This window comes from Notolabrus celidotus, chromosome 23, assembly GCF_009762535.1.
Source record: "Notolabrus celidotus isolate fNotCel1 chromosome 23, fNotCel1.pri, whole genome shotgun sequence".
Classification (NCBI taxonomy): Eukaryota; Metazoa; Chordata; class Actinopteri; order Labriformes; family Labridae; genus Notolabrus; species Notolabrus celidotus.
In genome coordinates this window covers 16,383,573-16,405,108 of record NC_048294.1, presented here as the reverse complement: position 1 = coordinate 16,405,108, position 21,536 = coordinate 16,383,573, and the positions used below count along the sequence as shown (strand labels likewise).

Genomic DNA, 21,536 nt, shown 5'->3' with positions numbered 1-21,536 from the left:
GAATTCATTTTTAATTTAACCTCCAAATAAATTGTTTTTGTTCAACAGTTGGCTAGCTTGAAATCTGTTGCATCATCCCAGTGCTCTTGTTTTGCGTTTTTAGACAAGTTTAAGTAACTTCTCCATGTTCCGAGATCTTAGTGATTACTAGGAAGAACAGTGTTATCATAACCGATTGAAATGATGGTCAACTCTACTAAAATAATGTATGAGTGTCTGTTTGTGGACAATCAGTTCCCCTAATCTTGTGTGCTTCTGTCATGCAACCTAATATCCCGGCCTGCCCTTTTGTGAAACAACAATGCACTATATTCCTTTTTCTCACTCCATCGTCTTCATGGATTATTGTTCAAGCTGTCAGGGGACACCTCCAGCAATGTTGTGGTATGGAACTGAGTCCAAGTGGGTGTCAGTCAAACACATTAATTTCCTCCCTTCGTGTTTGGTTTTCTACTCTGGGCACATCATTGATGCCACGGTTTATTTTTTGTAGTCATACATTTGCAAATATGAGAAGGATTTCTTCTGAAAGCAAATATCAGAAGGTTATGGATTAAGGGTGCGAGGGGGTATAATTTCTGTGTGTATGAGAGAACTTGCACATCCAGGTCTCCCAGCTGGCACTGGTGTTAAATGGATAGTCAAGCGTGTCTGGGCTCGATAATTCTCCAATTCACGAATGTACAGACACCCCCCTCTACCAAGGCAAACAAGCCAAGTCCCATACTGTCAGCAGCAAGTTAGATTTTACGACAGGTTTTCTGTGTATACCTTAAGTGTTAAAAGTGTGTTTGTGAGTGTGTGCTGGTTAAGTGTGGAGACATCCGCTCTGATGTTGTTATTAGGGTTGCTGGCTATTTGCTCTTGAGTGGAGCACATTCCTTGCAGCCTTAATTGATAGCAATTATGTGGTTTTTGATTTGATGTTTGATTGGGAGACGAATTTGAAGTCTTGATTTGAAGGGCACAGACTTATTATTGTCCTTGGAACGTCAAGGTTTGAAATGCCTGAATGATAGCCTGCTACTCTGTAAGTCACATCAAGGGGTACCAGCGGGTTGGCACAAACTCTGTCTGCTCTTTCCTTTTTTTTAAAACTCTTTTCTCTCAGCTTTTGTTTTTCTGTCTTGACGTTGCAAAAGCTAAAACTGGAAAGTTACTCAGTCTACAGTATATTCCCTCTGTGCCAAGAGCTGTCTGTCTTACTGCTTGTTTTTCTCCATAACCAGAGGAATTGTCCCTCCAGGGGACACCTGGCGTGTTCCCCAGCCTCCACACTGCAAATGTTCACCCGCTTAAGCTGCCAGATGTTATGAAAGGCTCTGTTGAAGTCGACCTTTAACTCCTGAAGGAACGGAATAAAGTCACTATGGCTGAGAAGTCCATCGTGATAGCCTTAGTGACCAGGTGATGTCATCTGATTAACATAGAGCTCTTGCGTTTAACCCTTTGTAAAGCAAAACACAGTCCAAACCACAGACTGTATAAAACTAAACATGGGATATCAGAGCCTGGGGTAAACAATGTCAAAGTGTGGCTAATGCTAGCAGAAGTAACACCACCAGCCTTTGGTCCTCTTTGCAGGTTAATAACCATATCCCTGTGGCATGGCTATGGAAGGCTGCACTAGAGCTCAGACACAACATGTGACCTATATTTCGGGCCTACAGTATTAACAATATGAATTATTCTTTCAACCAACTAATTCTGATGCCTACTAGCAAGGGTGAAGACATTTAATCGTGTAGCTGACTAAATGCGTGCATCCCGAGTTGTTATCGTTCTGATTCAGGTCCAAATGTTCATTGTTCCAAGAAGTTTGGATTTAGTTAGTTATTTAATGTTAAAAAGACAATTTATTTACAGCTCTGACATATGTGGCTCCTGCAGCACTATGTTAGCTTGCCTTGGCTCCACCAGAGCAATACTATACAGTGATATTTTGGCCTCCTTTCTAACTAGGGATGTGTGGGTCTAGTCGACTAAATTATGAAACGTCACTGCTGTTGTCAGTTGGCATCAGAGTTAGCTGTAGCCACTAGCCAGAGCTGTAGCTCCACTGATATAGCTACTGCTATTATGCTATAATGTTGTACTACCAAGATGTAAATAAGCATGCAGCAGGGTTTGTCAGTATAAAGTAAAGTTGTCTGTAGGCTGTGTCTGGTGTCTGAGCAATGTGTCACCAGCACAGGCATGCAGATATTAAACCTGCGCGGAGGACCGAAAGCTGTTGTGGCTAGCTCTGCTAGTGTTAGCCACCAGTTTGACATTGTCTACCCACATACTCTGGGATCAAGTCTAAGCTGTGTTGTGCAAAATTTTGACAGTTTTCTATGCAGATTCTTACCTTTGACTTGTTAGTCAGATTTATAATTATTGTTTAAACTTCAGAACATCCCTACATCTTACAACTGGAGGGGAAGGAGGGGCGTTGTCCATATTAATATGTGATCTGTGGTTCAGAGGTGGAGTCGTGGGGCCCATAATACAGATTTTTCAGTATAGCCTGTGGGCAAATGCCAGCCTTTAAAAGTTCTCAATCTGTCCACTGACCATTGAATTAAGTATTGAACTAATAAACTTCAACTTATTATTTTATATAATATTCTGAATGTGTGGGTGATTCATAGAGATCACTTTATTGTTGGTTATTTGGTCAACTTATTAATAAAGTCTCATAAAGAAATTATGAGTATAATTAAGTAATTCCAAAAATTCTTGTACTGTACACCTTCTTGTATGCTTCTGTAACTCCATGAATTTCCCCGTTGTGGGACGAATAAAAGAGTATCTTATCTTATCTTATTCCAGATGTTAAATGCAGCAAATTAAGATAATATAATTCAATTTTAAGATAAAAAATGGTGCATTGTGCACATTTAAATTACAGTCTTTACCCGTCCAACATTGGAATTGGAATTGTCCGGCACTTAGCTTTTAACAAATCAAATCCCATTCAAAAGGCTCATGCAATGTTACTTTGTTTCTTAATTCTGTTAGGCTGTATGATTGTCTTTCTGTGTATGAGTGGAAATTTTAAGCCTTTGCTAAAGACACTCATAAAACAACATCGTCAAATCCACATCAAAGTGCGGTTAAGTGGCAGTAAACAAGCTAGCAGATCATATTTCTCTGTTTGACTAAGAATTTTTGACATTTGGCAGACCACGAAGCGAAGCCGTGCACAAATAAAAATGATTGAGAAACAGAGGAATGAGGGGAATAAAATGAAAGAACGACAAGCAGGGAGGAAAATAAGAGACTGAAATCTGAGTAATCAGGCAAAGAAATGGAAAGAACTAAAAAGGGGAGAAAATTGGTTAACAATTGTTGTCTGTCTGCCATTATTCTAACTCTTTGACCGTCTCTCGCTCTCCCCCCCTCGCTCTCTTTCACACACACATACACACAAACGTGTGAAGCTGTGAAGCTGCAGCTGGCCCAGCTCCTTGTTTGAACTAGCACGCTTGACTGAGGCCCATTTATTGATTGGCTAGTGCGCCAGACCTGAAGGACTCATGGGGCTCGGATCCCCCAGATTACTCCCCCCACACTTAAAAAAAAAAACAACACACACACACACACACACACACACACACACACACACACACACACACACACACACACATATACATGGACACACACACATGCACACTTCTAGCCCTCCTCCCTCTCTGCCTCGCTCCCTCCTTCTCCCCTTCCCCAAGTTACTCCTGAGGAAGAAAGAGAGTGAGTCAGAGAGGAGACGGCAGCCAGACGGGACACACAGAGTGACCCAGAGAGACGGGCATCACACATCGGACTCCTTTACAAACACACTTATACACACATCACACACACAGTCAGAGCTGGAGTGAGTGACCTACTCGCTTTGAAACAGAATGGAGCACGATTTTTTATCTTGCAGGCTACTGGTGACAGCTCTTCTCATCATGGTACTGTAACGCTTGCTTATATCCTTACTTTTATTTTGTTTATTGATTTTTTATTAATTGTCTTTTGTCATTTCTTTGATCATACATCTCCTTAAAATACTTGTGGCACCATGTTCAAATAAGTTGTAACGTAGGTAATTATTACTGTACTTTTGCTTGAACAGGTTGCTTTTGATGAAAATGTGACTTTTGCAGGAGAAATGTGCTCCTCAGATCCGTCAAAACCAGCTCAAACCAGGCACTCAGGGTGACCTGGCTCGACTCATTTATTCCCGCCCGCTCTGTGTTTTTGATCCAAGTCCTAAAAATAGACCTGTCATGCACACACAGGTCAAAGGTCAGGAATCCCTGTTACACTCCTGTGGCTGCCGTGCTTGACTACAGTCCCGTGCAGTGCTGTGGCATGACAAGGGATTCAGCAGATGTGCAAATATCGTATGTCTTGCCGCCTGAAAAGGCCATCGTGTGTATGTTGACACAGCCTGCAGAAAGAAAAAAAAAACGCCACCAGGGTCAGGTTTCTTTCCCCTGTTGAGGAGTTTTCCATCTTCATGGAAAATGTCTTTAGTCTCAGCTGCTGACAGGTGACTTAAATAGAATCTGTCCATCAGGATAACATATAATATGGAGATCTCTGCTCTTCTATCGTGCTCATTTCCTCTGTTGCACTTGATGCGAAAAAACACTGGATTTGTGACAGCCACAGGGCCTTTGTGGTCACATGCTTGCTCTGCTTTTGTTATATTTAAAGAGTTAGAGAGGAAATCTGTATAACGCGCATGCTTTCTTGTGTAAATGTTCTTTTTTTAAGGGGGAAGATACAACCCTAGAGGTTAATCAGAGGTGTTGTGATGGAGAGTTAGGACGTCTCCAAGTGGAAATCCAAGCCTCGTGATTATTGGATCCAAATCCCAGCAGGACAGGCGTCCGACTTGCGGCGCTTCGTGCTCCTCTGCTTTCATTGAGAACAATAGCAGCACAGTCGGCCAAACATCCTCCTCATCTTCATCTTTTCACCTATTCCCCCCTTCCTCTTTCCTCAACCATCCTTGTTATGCCTCTGGCTCTCTTGGCTTAGCAACACGCAGCTCCCAGCCGTAATTGAGTGCAAAATTCACTGATTGCTTTTCAAAGGAGAAAGAAGGTGGCGCCCAAAGCAAGGCCTGTGTTTATTTATCGTGGATCCAAACATTTGAATAGTTGGCGCGTGGAGAAAGTAGCGCTGTTGCCGGTATGTTTGGCTGTACGCTCTGTTGGCTGCATGTTTAGGTCTTGCAGTTCCTCAGGCGTCATCAGCACTGACAGCCATTTATATCAGTCCCCACGCACTTTTAATAATGTGCTTGTCAGTGCACGGGATGGGTGTTTTTGCTACTGTGACCCAAAGAAAATAATCACTGATGAACTATTACCTTCTATCCACAATATGCATTCATCTTGACTCACAGCATCACAGTATTCTGTTTGGGAAAAGGGCAAATTAGGTCAAATCTTGGTGCATCCCAAAATGTTCCTTCAACACAGTGTATTTCAAATTCAAAGCTGGACATTCACTGTAAACTATTTGTCAATACGGCAGGCGTGAATCTTTTTATGAGCAGGTGTTGCACATAAAAATCTCTCCCTTGTTAAGTTTGCTCAGGGAAAGTGGGCTCACATTTCAGTCCTAATCTGCAGGATTTGGCATTTTTAAGTCCCTGTCAAAAACTCTGCAGGATGTGCAGGCGCAAACAGTCTGCCGCGGTTTAAAGGTCTCGTGGTGGGGGGCTGTCTCAAGGGCACAAAAGCTTGCAGCTCTGTGATTTTGAAGGTTTCTTATGTGACTCAACAACACCCTTAAAGAAGCATGAGTTCTGAGGAGATTGTGGAAAATGATAATTTGCTCTTTTATGGCCGTCTGTTCCTTTTCACTGTTAAGAGGCAGATTATGTTATTGAATGTTTTTGCACCTCTTGTTCTTGTGACCGAATTCTTGTGCCACAGGAGGTGGATGATTTGTCCAAATGTTAGCTCCAAATTTAAAGCCTGCTTTTCATAATCATTCAACAGGTAGAGAGCCATTCTATTTTCCCTTGGGACTCTGAGTCTAATTGGCAGCTTTTGACTGGAATACCTCCCTCAAACTATAATCTCCCCCTGCTCAAGATAGCAAAAGCAATTTATTTCCTTCCTTCATCCAAGCCTGGTATTCAGAAAACACGGCTCACTTACTTCATTCAGCCAGTTCTAAATGAAAAGCCAAGATAAAGAAACAAAACTGAAATTGAGCCGTAGATGAAATAAACACCTTCTTTATGACAAGGTGAGTCAATCCAGTCAAATCCAATCAGAAAGTACAAAAGGCCTTGAAAGGCAAAGAGGAGTTAAAGGTGGAGAAGATCTTCATTTTTCTTCTGTCAATCCACTCTTGAAATACATGCTGTTCCTGCAGGCAAAAAATTCATCTTCTGGTAATATTGATTTTGGATCTCCTATTCATGTCCCTACCTCTGCTGCCAAATACAGAATGATGCAATTAACAGAAAAGGAGGGAGGATCAGAGTTTAAAACAGGACTAATATTTCATTATCTGAAGGATAACTCAGATATTTCAAATATGCAAAGGGTCAAAAGTCAAGAGGCTTTGATTGCTCCCTCTTGCAGTTTCTCCTCTTGTCACATGAAATGCTGTTTGGTTTTTCTGCAGCTCCAAGAATTGAGTTCAGGCACTCAGATAGAAGTTTGACTTCTGTCTTTGCCTGGAAGTGAGCCTGCCTTAAATGGAGGAAGCCACAGGGAAAGTTAAGGGTCGCTCTCATTTTGAAAGGGGAATTAGAACACTGACAAGCCATACAAAATAAAGAGTGAAAAATGAGATCTGGACACTGTTTTAGGTTTTCCATGTTAAATAACTCTTCTTTCTCTTTTCTTGGTGTGTAGAGCTCGCGGACGGCTCGGTCAGAGGAGGACAGAGACACTCTGTGGGACGCCTGGGGCTCATGGAGTGAATGCTCTCGAACCTGTGGAGGAGGCGCTTCGTACTCCCTCAGACGCTGCCTCAGTTCCAAGTAAGGCCACTCATCCTCCACTTGAAAGAACCTGTGTGACAGTATGAAACACAGCAATCACAACATCATTCATTTAAAGCTGAATGCTTTGTTGAGCCAAATACACTTTCAAAGCTCCTGTGAGGAGTTTTCAGTTGGTAATTAAACAGACTGAAATTAATGACCCATATGACCCACAAAAGCAGACATGACCATCACAAGAACACTGCCAGAGAATGATGCCAAAGATTCTGTGCGAGTTGTACGATGGGAGGAGGAGATATTATGGAACACTAATTCCACATGTAAAGGGCAAAACCAGCAAAGAGAGATGAGGTACCACTTTGTGCATAGGGGGCGCCAAAATTGACACAACCCAAAAGTTCCTCACAGGAGATTTAAGTGATGAATGGACTCACTTTTAAAATAATTATTTAAACTGTAATGACTTGTCACTCCCCATGTAATTGATTAAAAGGACATTTGCTGAGTGTATTTGAATGCTAAGCCACTAGTAGGTGAGTTAGATCAATCTTGACCAAGTTCTGTTATTTTGGATTTCAGAGATAATCTGAAACTTGATGTGTTGTATGAAAATAGATTTTCAGCACAACTAATTTCAACATTTTTTCCTGACTACTCTTTTATCACTCACAACAGAGTATCAATAAAGTTTTTAAAAAAAAACAGACCTTGAAAGGTTTGATCCATTGTTTTTTTCAGATCTTATTAGACCCTTCAACTCCTATTAGATACCTTAAACCAGACCGTACCTAGATTTCATCCAACTCTCATGGATTTTCTTGGTGAATCATGTAAAGGCTTCTACAACTTGGAAAAACAACAAAGAACATGGTTTCTATTGAGGGGATAGTTCAGGATTTTGGATGTTGCTGTAGCAAACCATGACTCTTACACCTAGGCCCTCAGACCTGTAGAGATGTCCTCTTCATTAACAGTAACTTTAGTCACAGCTTGTTTTTTTTTATTTTTTTTATTTATCTTTATCCTAAACATAGAATGAGACAGTTCATAGTTCTTTTAGGAAACAAGCATGAGCTAGCTTGTGATTAGTTCGCCCTTCTGTGGGCGGGACTCATTTAACCCTTCAAATTCCAACACAAACTAAAAAGAAGACAGGTCTTGAATGATTATTTTCACAGAAACATTTGATTGTCATAACATCCATTCCATCCATCCATCCATCCATCCATCCATCCATCCATCCATCCATCCATCCATCCATCATCAATACTGCTTCTCCCATTTTTAGAGTTTGTCAAAATATAAATTTTTAAAATAAAGTTTGACCTGCAGACTTTTTGAATGTATTTTTAAAAGACTGTTAACCTCTGAGATATTGGGTTGTAAACTTATCAGTAGTGTGTTTTTTGAAAGGTTTTTTTTTTCATCCTTTATTCTGTAGCATGGCAGATGAGGTAATAGGCATACCTTTGATCTGTTTTTCAGTAACATACTAACTTAGGTGTTTAAAAACACTCTTTCTGTGCTTGCCATCTTTTGATACAGCACTCTGACACGATAGTTCTTGGTTGTTTTATAAGTTTTTAATGACTCTGCTGCATTGATAACCATCATATTAAAATCTGCACCATAACTCAGTCTCATTTGTTGGTTACCTTGTCTTTCTTGAGTGTGACTTTGTTGTGATAGGCAATCATTGTGTCTCTCCATATTTTACCCTCCTGGTAGAGTAGTTGTGAGCTTCAATTGGCTTCAGTCATGAGGCGTTCTGACTTTACGGATACGTGGCATTCATTGTTGTGAATGAATGTCAGCATTTAATTACCTGACCCCAAATGTAAAACAATCTCACTTTTTTTCAGATGTATATCAAGAAAAAACTGTCTCACATCAGGGTCAGTACAGAATGTAATGGTCAGCATGGCAGTTAGAGAAGCAGACTAGAGTTCCAACACAAGACTAAGCCATGTACCCTTACAGGTGACGCTACAAGAAACATGTAGCTAAGCCACTTGCACAGCCTGAAACATTGTCACACAGTACCAGTGATGTATGCTGTCAGGTTTAGCAATGAACAATCCAAAACTACAGTATATACATACTTAAACTGAAATGGCTTAAGCTACATGTTTCTTGCTACCTCATTCACAGAAGTGTATTGCATAGGAACTCTGGCTGACTTTCTGACAGGAGCCATGATGGCTATACTGCCCATATCACACTCACTATCGATAACCACCTTATACAACCCCACTTTAGATAACCTTACACAACACTTTTAAAGAATCAGGGACATATGCAAGAACAGGACTCACAGATTGGTGCTAAGTCTTATGAGATGTTTAAATAAAAGGGAATCTGCATTATTTCAAGCTAGAGAACCCATTGACCTCCAGATAAATGGAACCATCACATGGACAATTTGTCAGCATGCACTCAAACACAATCTGAGGTAATCTCTTCTTTTAAAGAGCAAAGTCCTGACCAGGGTTGGACTGGTTTCCATTAAAGCGCCATGGCTGTAGGATCCAGGGGGGGTGGGGTGGTTGCTCTCGGCTGTTCTGCCAAATAAATCCAGACAGCGACCCTAATAGTGGGAATAAATCTTACCAAACTTTTCATTCCCATGGGCCGTTATGGGAATGTTCCAAATATATATGTCTGTTATGTGACTGTTAAATAGTCCTGAGAGGAACGCTGAGATCACTTCCCTATCGACCTCCTAAAACTGTCTGGATGACCATAAAAGGGAGCCTTATATCTTGAATTCATCAGTATCAATAGGGATCTGATTTTTAGACATTTTTCTTCTCAAATCAAAGCCTAACAATCAATATCCCTCGTCAAAGAACATGTCATTTTTAATAAAGTACAGGCTCTTCCAGAAATAAACCCCCATTGGTTAGATCCCAGCTGCTCATCAACCTTTGTTAAATCCCAGCACATACTGGAACTTGCACTTTGGATGCCCTGGCCCTTTCATACTTGTGCTAAAGTTGCCTGGTTATTTGGGCTTCAAAATAAAAGCTTGAGGCCAAGAGTACTGGACAAAGTGGTCAATTACAAGTTGACTTGGAAAAAAATGAGACAGACGGAGTGAGAGGGTATGTTTTCCATAGAAAGGTTGTCACATTTATAGACTGAGAAATAACTTCAGCGTGACTTCACTGCATTCCTCTTCTTTACAGTTGCACTAAGGTATTGCTCGCTCTTTAAAGGTAGCCAAAGTCCCCACAGTTAGGGTCTTCAGGGGAGCTTCAGCAGCGACAGAAGCCCACAATGAGATCATAAAATAAAAACGTGCTGACAAATCGGGGCACCTTAAGTCACAACTGAGATGTACTATAATACAGTTCCAATGTCCAAAAAAACACATGAATGTGTCTGCACTGGTTCTGGCTGAGCACTATAGGGCTGTCAAAACCTCAAACTCCAAGTGCCAGACCCCCATGTGCTGCTCTGTAAACATTGAGGTCAATGGCTTTTTGAGAAGCTCTTTTCATGATATCAGCGGCAGCCATTTCTCTCCGCTTGCCCAGAATCTTTTGGTCAGGCAAACCTCAGAATGCTACTGGCTGTAAAAGCAATTGACGTGTTAAGAGGTGTTTGGGGTTTAAGGCTCCATGTGGGATGTTTAAAGTTTGTGTATGCGACATTCATGTTCACATATGTCCACATGGATACTTATTACACACTTGTGTGTCCTTTGACTGTCGCAGCACTGAATGGGGTGCCTGAGTGGATGGTAGGACTCACCATCCAGTCTCATCCTGCCTCACCTTGCTGTTGCGTGGGAATGAGAGTGCAGTAGCCTGGGAGCCAGTGGCAGATCAAACAGTGTCATTAAAAAAGCCCAGCACAAGGCCCCTTGTGTGTTGGTGTGTGTGTGTGTGACTTTGTAAAGAGAGGCTGGAAATGGGCCTGCAACACCCTCCAAACCAATACCACTCCAACTCTCTGACCTTTAAACACATAAACACACACACGCTCACACACACATACATACATAGGTCCTACTACTAATGCAGAAAGACTACCTCCCAAAGGGGAACATGCAAAGTACAGACTAAACACAACTTGCCTGGCCCTCATTAGTCCAACCCACACAACACACTTCACTTGATCACAATCTCCATTATTAACAGCGGCATAGCTGGTTTGAAGCAAGTGTGGACATATGGATTGGGTGTCATGGCAAGAAAAGGCACAGTTCCATTATTTATGGGTCTTGCGTTTGGCAAACACTTCAAACATTAGGTTTTTTTTGTCACTTCTTTTTTTATAGATAAAGCCCAGTCTCAGCTGTATTTTTCTTGATTTGAATACTTTAAAGGGTCATGTGTCCTACTGACAACACTCCACCATTGGGAAATAATGATGAGCAGGGACAAGGAACAATTCAAGTATCCATGTGCTGCAAAAAACTTCTCATTACTGATGTTTTCACTGGATCACCAAATCACAGAAAATCCAGGTAGAGACTTTTAATTACTGTGGCATTTTAGTATTCCACAAATGGTATACCACAGCTGAGTTTAAAGTTTATCGTTAAATGGTTTGGTAGTTTAGTAGTCTTCTACTTTACAGTATACATACCACCATTTGCGTGGTGTGTACAGTGCAAGTAATGCCAGAATCATTGAACACACTTAAGATGTAGATGTAAGAACAAAGAACTGGAAGTGAAGTGTTGAAATATTTCTCAGTAGAGCGTACACCTAAACCGAGATGAGTGCTTGAGTTGGAGTCTCTTGAAATTAGCTGAATTAAGTGGCAGACTTGGCCCCATCTGCAGAAAATTGTAGCCCAGCTTGTGTGCTGTTTCTCACAGCAGTTCCTCATTGATGGGCCAGAGCTGACTTTCATCCATTGTGGCTTGTACAATAACTAGTGAAATGTAGTTCATACAACCCCACTTCAAAAATACTGAAATATCCCTTTAAGTTTAGCAGACATTTAGTCATGAACCGAAGTACTTAACCCTTTCAATTTAAACCTGGTGGGGATTGACAAAAAGTTAATCAAATAGTAAAAAGTAATCAAAGTTATTGGGATTATCTTCATGGGGATGTAAATACCTGCACTAAATGTCACTGCCGTCAATCTAATTTTTTTAATTGTATCGTCCAAAATCTTTAGGTGCCTCTACGTTTTGGCAGTGTGTCGGCAGGATACATCATCTGGGAACTTTGATTGCCTCAATGAAATTGTGTGCCCATCCAAATTGCATATGTCCAAATATTTCACTGGATAAGAGAAAGTTTTCACACAGAATGAAAAATGAGGGGACGATGTTCCCAAGATTCATAGTCTTGCCAAATTGGACATCTTTCTTCCAAGAGCTGTTGAGACATTTCACTGATAACAGAAATAGCAACCTCGTAGTGGTGCCTTTCGGAACCATGAACGCCCTTAAGAAATGTTCATGGCAGTCTGTACAGTAGGTGTTGTGAAACTTCATTGCCATCCCCAGAGCCATGCCACTGGCAAGACTAAAATATTGGTGAGGTGTTATCTAAAAGGAAAAATCAGGAAAGTTTAACCTCATGTGAGCATGAATGTACTCAAGTAAATTCTCCTAAATCAGTCCAGTAGATTTGAGCAATATAGTTGACATCTCTGTTTTTGTTTTAGGCTAGGGCTGAGGAGTCATTGTGGATCCAAACATATAATGCATGAATATCCGTACTGAAGCTTACAGCTATTTTCAGATTAGTTTTTTATCTTATGTGCCAGGAAAGAGCGCTTACTTAATATAAATATGAAGAACAACATATGATTTCAGTCTAAAGGGGGGCATAGTGACCATGTGATGAGAAGTCAACTATACACCAGCAAATATCTCTCATGTCTCCTATCTGAAAATTAGATGTCAATTAACCAAGATAAAAGATCAAAGAATCACCAAAACAATTATTCCTCCTCTGGGGACCGTGAGTAAAACATAATTTTCTCATCATCCTACAGTGTTTTTCACACAAAGATGATACCTGGGTGGACAGCCCAAGTGAATACTTGGCTCCCCAAACATGATACTAACCATTTTGTCTTTTTGATTTTTCATGTGTATAAGATCGCCGTCTGTGATAAATGATTTAGACAATCTCTCGTCACTCTGCCCCTCATGTCTGACCACCTTCAGAGCATGACACATGCTCTACAGGTAATCAGAGGCAGAGAGAGAGAAAGAGAGATCCTTCAGTACATCCCTCCAGCAATGGGGAGATCATAGTGTGACATCTTATCTTATATCTCTGCTTTTAAAAGTTGCGTGCAGCCGGACGTCTTTCTGCATTATCTTAGTTTAGGGTCATGGCATTAACACTATATTGTTAACAAGACTCGTCCATACCTTGATCAGCTGTTGTGATGATGTAATATGTCGTGAAAGATTTTAAAACAGGAATTGTGTTATTTGGGCTTCTCTATAGAATATGTTGCTGATGAATAATGTCCTACATATTGAAGAAAAGGAAACAGTAGGAGGCGAGGTGGAACAAGCTGCTGCCTGTAAAGAGAGGAGAGCTGTAGGTGTAATACTTAATAATTGCTGACATATCACTCTGCAACAAGTTTTGCATTGACTGAATAACGAACTAAAAGAAGGATGCCAGTTTCTGCCTCCAACACTTAACTTCCAGTTACTCGTCTTCGATGGCGTGACTGCTTTCAATCTCTCTGATCTGATCGATAGCAGAGCTCACAGCCTGAGTCTGTTTTCGACATAACAAACTCTGCCTCATTTTCATGTACCCACTCGCTTCTAGTGCATCGATATTATGGCAAAGCTTCTCGAGCCCTGGATGCAATTACTTTCAATCTAGCAAGAAATGATGATGACATATGGACCTTATGAGCCAGAAAAGTTTTATTTTATGCAATGTTTGTAGAAGTTATTACGATAAAATGCTCATGTTAGTTCTGAGGATGAGGTTATTGCATGCTAGATGGTAGTTTTACTCTTTATGGAGAAGTTTGTGTATTTGATTTATGAGTAAACTTTGTAGTGGAGTCTTTAGTGTATATGTGGCATAAAAGAGAGGGCTCATAGTCTGAGTTATTCTTTATGCGCTCTGGGAATTTTGACATTTAAACCCTGCTGTTTCAACCTAAATCTACTCAGATGCCATGATGAATCTTTTGTCCTGATCCTGTTTCCGCTCACCCTCGAGTTTTCACCTACATAAGTCACAAGGAAATTAAAAGAAAAGCGTGTTTTATTCACTTTGCCTACTTTTTAAAGTGTTATTAATATACTGCTCATCTTACTGATCCAAATCTTTGCTACCTGTCTCTCAACTCTTGGTTTTAGAAAGACTCATGTTTGGGTTTGGGCCACATGACCTGCTGTTTGGCTTGGCAAAGGGGAACGTCTGGATATGTCACAGGGGCTAATGTTCTTGCCATGCCCCACACTCCACATCCACTCCCTCCGCTCTCTGGAATAATATTGCAAGAATCCCCAAACCCGAGTTAATCTGCGAATCCAATCCAATCCAAACTCTGCAATGTTGCCTCCAATCATGATTCCAGATTAGCTAAGCACTGGTGACACTGGAATTCCTCTTAAGTTTCCAAACTCAGAAGAATATCCTTCGATTAGTTCCACTGAGGTCCTGGATAATTGGCCTATCAGAGCCACCATCATTGGTTTATCATCACTCAGCATCAAAGCGGAGAGGAATCCTAATTTTCAAGAAGTGGTTAGCTCCATAGTTTTGGGAAAGACGCTGCAGACTGTCAAGCAGAGAGTCGTGATCCAAACTGCTCCAATGTGTTCAGCAGACACAGCTGGGACTGCTATTGTGAGTCACTGCTCTGTGGTAGTGTGGGTTTGTACAGCAAGGATCTTTTATAAGACTGATCCTTGGGACTGGTCTGAGTCTTTTCACTCTTTTTGTCCAGCTCACCTTGAATTTATAAAAGTTTTCAACCATATCTGCTAAACATCAGGGGAGATATTCATAAAGTTATTGTCAAAACATCTTAGCTTTCCCAAGTGCTCTCAAGGTGAAGAACTGTTGGGAATGATGTGGAGGACTTTTAAGATTCTCAAGCAGAGGGGAAAATGGACGAAAGATGGTAAGGTAGGAGAAATGTTCACCAAACACTGAATGACAGTGAGTTAATCTAGCGCTACGGACTGGATCGTGCAGGGATCCTGTTTGTGGTAGATGTTACTACAGATGTGCTGACATCTCTGAGCAACAATTCAACATAGCCGGAAATGAAAGTGATCTCAAGATATTTAATAGTTTCACTCCTAATTCTGTTCTCACAGCACCTGAGTCTTGTATAGGGAGGCCTTTTATCAATGACAGCAAAACTGAGAGAGTGCAGAATAACATATACAGTAACAAGGAACACTCATTGGTTTATTTTGTTTTCTGCAGGACCTGTGAAGGCCAGAACATCAAGTATCGCACATGCAGCAATGTGGTAAGTTCATGAAACTCGTCTGTACAGTATCTAATAGATGTCAATGGAGCTTTTAAGTGGCTTTTGTTGAATCATCATTGAAATGTGATTGAGTGTTCAGAGCAGTAGAACAGTGACAGTGCTGCAGTGGTCTAAAGTTGAGGGGTGTAATGAAGTGATCCAGACAGAGAAATTGTAAACATCAAGCTAGTTCTTTTTGTTTTTAATATGATCTCTACAATTTCTGACAACACATCTCTTTGCACACATTATAAAACTTGGTTCAATATTTGTTTCACCCTCAGGACTGCCCTCCAGATGCCGGTGATTTCCGTGCCCAGCAGTGTTCAGCTCATGCAGACGTGCGATACCAGGGTCAATTCCATGAATGGCTGCCTGTGTACAATGACCCGGATAACCCCTGTGCTCTTAAATGCAAAGCCAAGGACTCGGGCCTGCTGGTGGAGCTGGCGCCCAAGGTGCTGGATGGGACTCGCTGTTACACGGAGTCCTTGGACATGTGCATCAGTGGAGCCTGCCAGGTAGGAAAAGGAATCCAACAACTTACGACTTTAAAGAGGGTTGTATTTATTTCTTTTAAATTCTGAATTGTGGTGATTTCAAGACGCCAGAGCAAAACTTGTGCAGACAAAATATAGAAGCAACCCACGCATTAAGCTTTTTGTTTTAGTGTTTGGATATTTGCACAATTCTGGGATCCTAAACCAGAGCTCACCAAAACCAAAAAATGTGAGTTCAATTAATTGCCATGAAAATATCTGAATTTTTCAAAAGACAGTCTCCGTCCAGTTTGTTGTGAGACATCACAGGCTTATCTTGGAAGGCACATTTTTTGGGGTACTTAAACAAAGATCCAAATATATTTTCAGGGTTAACATTGAAAATAAATACTATAATTGAAGCTAAACGGATATCTTTAAAGAACATACATTGTTCCAAATTATAAACTTCTGCACAGGAAATATCAAAATCTCAAATTTGAGAAGAAAAAGAAAACTTTGGTCAAACTTGGATAATACATTCCCATATAAGGTTCATTCTTTCTGATAAAAACTGATGCTTTTGTCCATTTATATAATCCTGTCAGCACGACAACATATTCACTGGTTCACAAGCAGTATGATTCATTTGGAAACAAAAGCCAAAAAGTAAATAAACCCACGACAGAAATCCTAAACACAGTAGGCTGACTTTACAGTGCCTAAATCATGCCATCTGCTTTTCAAATGAATATCAAACGAGGATAACATTTGATATTTCCCTTTGACTGACAGTCCAAAAAGTAGTTTACAATGCATTTTTTCCTGGTTGATTGAAATTACAATTCAAGGCATAGTATGTACTGAGAACCAAGAGGGCTTCAGTACACTCTCAAACCATGCTGAGAATCAAACTGTGGTTTTGTTTTGGTCCGACCAAAAATTGGGAAAAAAACTTCATCAATCAGCGGAGGATGCCGGCAGATTATGTTTAAGAAAAAACAGTTGGGAACACTTTTGCACAACAAAGTCAAAGGGGATGTTTTGAGTTATTTCAGACATACAAACAATATCTGGTATGAAAATTGGACAAACCAGAGGGTTGTTTGGATCATTTGATAATAACATTAACATGGTATGAAGAAAGACATTTTGGTTCTATAACTCAATTTTGAAGGTTTGGGGTTTTCTATTTTCTTCATATTTCTTTTCCTTTTAGTTTTTTTTCCATTTTTTTGTCTCATGAAATCTAAACTGGAGGGTCCATTTTCTGTTTCAATTTTCTCTCAGATTGTAGGCTGTGATCATGAGCTGGGGAGCACAGTGAAGGAGGACAACTGCGGTGTCTGCAACGGAGACGGCTCATCCTGCAGACTAGTGCGTGGGCACTACAAATCCCAGCATGCTTCTGGAAAAAGTAATAAATCCTTATGAAATATGTTTATTCACAAAATCTCCAAACTACTAACTTCTTGAATTAAAGAGGTGCTTGTAAACTTAGCATAATAGATTAAGTTGACTTGAACAAAAACCTGATTATATCATGATGATGTCATCTGCCTATTTCCATACATCGCAGACCTAACCATTCAAAACGGTAATTTTTATCGTAATTTGGGGTTTTTATTTTGAGGGTAGGACGATAGATAGGGAAAGTAACTTGGACAAAGAGTGGAGAATGACATGTGGCAAAGGGCCACAGGTTGGAATCGAACATGGGCCCTACCGCTTCAAGGACTCCAGTCTCTGTACATGGGACTTATGGTTTACCTGCTCAGCCAAACCAGCGCCCTTGAAATTTAGTTCTTAATCCAAGCATTTCCAAGTGGAGACATAAACTTCCATTAAAAGTCTGCTTTGAGTAAACTGTGATTACTAATAGTAGTTCCATTACCAGCTGTTATTATATTAACTTCATTGCTTTCCCATGAGTCCTGTCAACAAACTTGATGCTGTTTTCTCCCTCTTTCTGTTTGTCGCACTCAAGCTGAGGACACAGTCGTTGTCATCCCTTACAAGAGTCGTCATGTACGTCTAGTCCTGAAAGGCCCGGATCACTTGTGTAAGTCCTGGTAGGTCCAGGGTGCCCTTCCATCCAAAGTAGTTGAACACAATATTTATATTGGCAGTGACTTAATATTGCCAAATATCTGCACATTCAACACAGGTATTCTGCATGTACCCACACTTACCTTACCTTGGTGATGAATATTTCACATGAAAGATCAGTCTTTTATTCCTTAAAAATATTCTTCATTTTAGTCTTCCTCATAAAAACTGGTTTGAAAAGGAGCTCAGAGTAGAATAACCAGAGGAGGTTTTGATTCCTCCCCTTCTTTCTGGCTCTGTGAAGATGCATGGCTTCCAGTAAATATCACTGATGTCAAACTACTGGCATCAAACTCCACACTGGATCAAATTGATAAAAATGTTCCATCCCTCACTCTCTCCTTCACTCCATGGTTAGTTTTACAGATTATTCCCTGAGACAGGCCAGAAGAGCTTCTTTTTCTGAATGGATAGATTTTACAACAAATATTTCCCCCTGTGCTTTGAGGGCACTTTAATTGCATCCATCTGTTTGTACACGATGACTGCAGCTGTATGGTTACTGCTTGTTCCCTGTTGTTTTTGTTTGAATGTCCATGTTAGAATCACACAAGACACTGTCAGGCTGAAGTTGAAGCGAGGTCAAACCATGAAAACCTTTACTGCACCACTGGGCTGTTAGCAAACCTACATTAGCAGCCTAGCAGGGCCAAAGGAGAGTAATAGCTATTCTGCGTTCTTTATGTAACCAGATCTGACTGAAGTTCTGTGTCAAAGAGTCTATATAAATAAATAGATATCCTTTTATTTGCTTTTCTATTTCTTTTAACAGTGGTGACACATACAATAAATAATGATTACAAATTTATCAAAAGGAAACCAGAGTGTTAATATTTATGTTGCATTCTGTGGTGCTTAGATACCATATCCGTATGTACGGTGTATTGTGATATTGATGTGTCCTTTGTGCTTTATGCCTTGTTTCTTATTTAGATGTGGAGAGTAAGACTCTACAAGGGGTCAAAGATGAACTTGTCCTGGAGAAAACCGGGCAGTACCACCTGGAGAACACCACCCTGGACTTCCAGAAACTGTCAGATAAGGAAGTCCTGAGAATCACGGGTCCACTAGGAGCCGACTTCACAGTCAAAGTAAGTACACCTAAATATATGATGAAGTGATATATTTAACAACGTGTAAAAGTTTTTCAAAGCAATTATCACCTAGCTCTTCAATTTTCTTTCGCTCTCAAATTAGTCTCTTTCAGCTTGCTGTTTTGGTTCCATAGGATCGGAAGTTTATTGTTTTGATTTTTATCACAATCAGTAAAACCATGCATCAACAGGCAGTATTTTTGAGAAAACCCTCTCATTCACCAGTTATATCCATAGACTGTATAAATAATAGACGCAGTATCCGTGACGTCTTTCATCTATTCCTGAAGCGCTGTTTTGAAGCCAATCGTCGGTGGGTGCTATATTGGAAATGTTGATCTCAATATACTGTAACTGCTGTCGAGCGATTGTGACTTAAAGAGGCGGGCTTTGAGCCTCCTAGCCAACAGCTACAGTGTTCCCGCCTGTTAATCAAGTTAGCTGTGCCTCTCATAATGGAAAACTCGTAATCTTGATCTTTGAAATTGCCGCGTTATGAAAAAATTCACTCCCCGTACAGTGTGTGCCGAGAAATGAGTTTTCCAGACTACACTCGTCTTCTGTACCAGGCTGTAAACATGTTTATTTCTGCTGTTAAGATCGGCTTTTTTGAATATGTGTGTATGTGGTTTCTGGGACTTCCGGAGTCAGCCTCAAGCGGACAGTAGAGAGGTCTCTTTGGGTATAGAACTTCACTCTAATACCTCAAACTTCTGAATGACAGAGCGTCTCAGGCCAATTTGGGCTCACTAAGAAACCTTTGTGAACCTCATGTGTCATGTAGATTTTATTACATAAACTTAGATTCAAATATGTGTAATCCATAAAACAATAGCAGCACTCATATTTGTAGTTCAAAATCCAAGGGATGGTTTTGGTTAAATGGTGCTAAACAGTTTTACGTCTTTTGCTGCCACATAATATAACACATAATATTACTCTGTTGTTTAAACATCACATGAGGAAATATGTGTCTAATGCATGGCGAAAAGGAAAGCCTTTAAAAAGAATTGCACAGCGAGACATCTGGTTATCATATTTTTGGAATATATTATGAACTGTATAAGTAGCGACACACTGGCTGCAACGTCTTATCCAGCTTTGTTTTACACACACGGACATACAGAGTTACCGACATAGGATTGTGTCCCAAGCTTGGACAAGTGAGTGGACATCAAAACTGGGACTGTGAAACGCCTGTGAAAACTTGCCCAGTAAAAAAAAAAGCAGGATCAGACAATCAAAAAATCAAAAGATAGAAATTTGAGATGCTATAAATACAATTTTCTAAACTGTTTTAAGGCAGACAGCCAGTTCATGTCACCGCATTGGAAAATGTTTGGATAAATGGAAAAATCACATTAAAAAGTGGCCAATCTGTCTCCCTGCTGTAAACATGAGTGTGAATGAGAGGCAGTGAACTTTGATTTATATGTTTTGTAAATGTAATCTGGTTTGGGGCCTTTCTGCCATATGGTTGAGGTAGGAGGTCAGAAGAAACCTGTTAGCTGTAATATTTAGGAAATTCTACAAAATCTGCAACACAATCAGGCTCACCACAGATGTCACACACATGGCTCCAGTTCTACAAAAACAGCCTTTTATCCCCCTTATCTAAGCAGAGCAGTAAGACAATGTCTCCTTTAAGCCAGTAAATTATTTATCACTTCCTATAATGCACTTTTTCACAGGAAGCTGTTTTTAATCCTTTAATGTGCAAAAACTGACATTTCAACTAATTTTAATGTCTTATTCCTCAAAAATCTTCAAATAAATCCCAGTATCTTTCTGACTTTTGTTGGCATGGTAAGTTAAAAAACAAAACAAAGCAATATTGGCTGTGTCAATTCAGTTTCAGGTCTGGACTAGTTTTCGTCCAAGGGAAAAAAAGTTGTCGAGGACATAATCCCGGAAAAACTGATACGCCAATGTTAGCCAAAAGGAAGAAAATGAAAATCTAAAACCCATTTTTAACTACTTCAACACATGAATACAGTTGTTTAGACACTGACTTTTAAAACATCAGTTGTACAGTCCAGTTTCACAATTGAGCTTTGAAGTCCGTATATATGTAATTAAACATGCAGGATGTAATATGAAGCAAGCGGCAACCTGCGGTCTAAAAATATGAGTCCAATGCAGAAGTGCTAAACACTGCAGTTCATCGAGGATCCGCTTAAGGCTGGCTCCGGAAGTACTGGAAACCACATACACACCAATTCAAAAAAGCTGATCTTTACAGCAGAAATAAACATGTTTACAGCCTGGCCAGATTATTCTGCCATCTTTTTAATCGGTCTATCTCATCTCATAAGAGCTGTTTTTTATGCTAAACTAAGCTAGCTGGCTAATGTGCAGTAGTTGCTTTATTAAACAAATACATAAGAGTTACCGATCTCTCATCTAACTGGGCAAGAAGGAGAGTTTCCCAAAACCTCGAACTATTGGACCTTTAAAATTATTTTC

The 21,536-nt window shown here is 40.2% G+C and overlaps 1 protein-coding gene across 1 annotated transcript in view; it reads left to right on the top strand.

Annotated features, from left to right (window-relative positions):
• The window catches only part of adamtsl3 (ADAMTS-like 3), a 130,800-nt gene that overhangs the window by 86,205 nt on the left and 23,059 nt on the right, over positions 1 to 21,536 (top strand). Inside the window, exons 4-9 of the mRNA XM_034676020.1 lie at positions 6,858 to 6,985; positions 15,343 to 15,388; positions 15,673 to 15,909; positions 17,158 to 17,284; positions 17,855 to 17,929; positions 18,910 to 19,067. Of these exons, the coding sequence (XP_034531911.1) occupies positions 6,858 to 6,985; positions 15,343 to 15,388; positions 15,673 to 15,909; positions 17,158 to 17,284; positions 17,855 to 17,929; positions 18,910 to 19,067 (771 nt within the window). The remainder of the gene's footprint in view (positions 1 to 6,857; positions 6,986 to 15,342; positions 15,389 to 15,672; positions 15,910 to 17,157; positions 17,285 to 17,854; positions 17,930 to 18,909; positions 19,068 to 21,536) is intronic.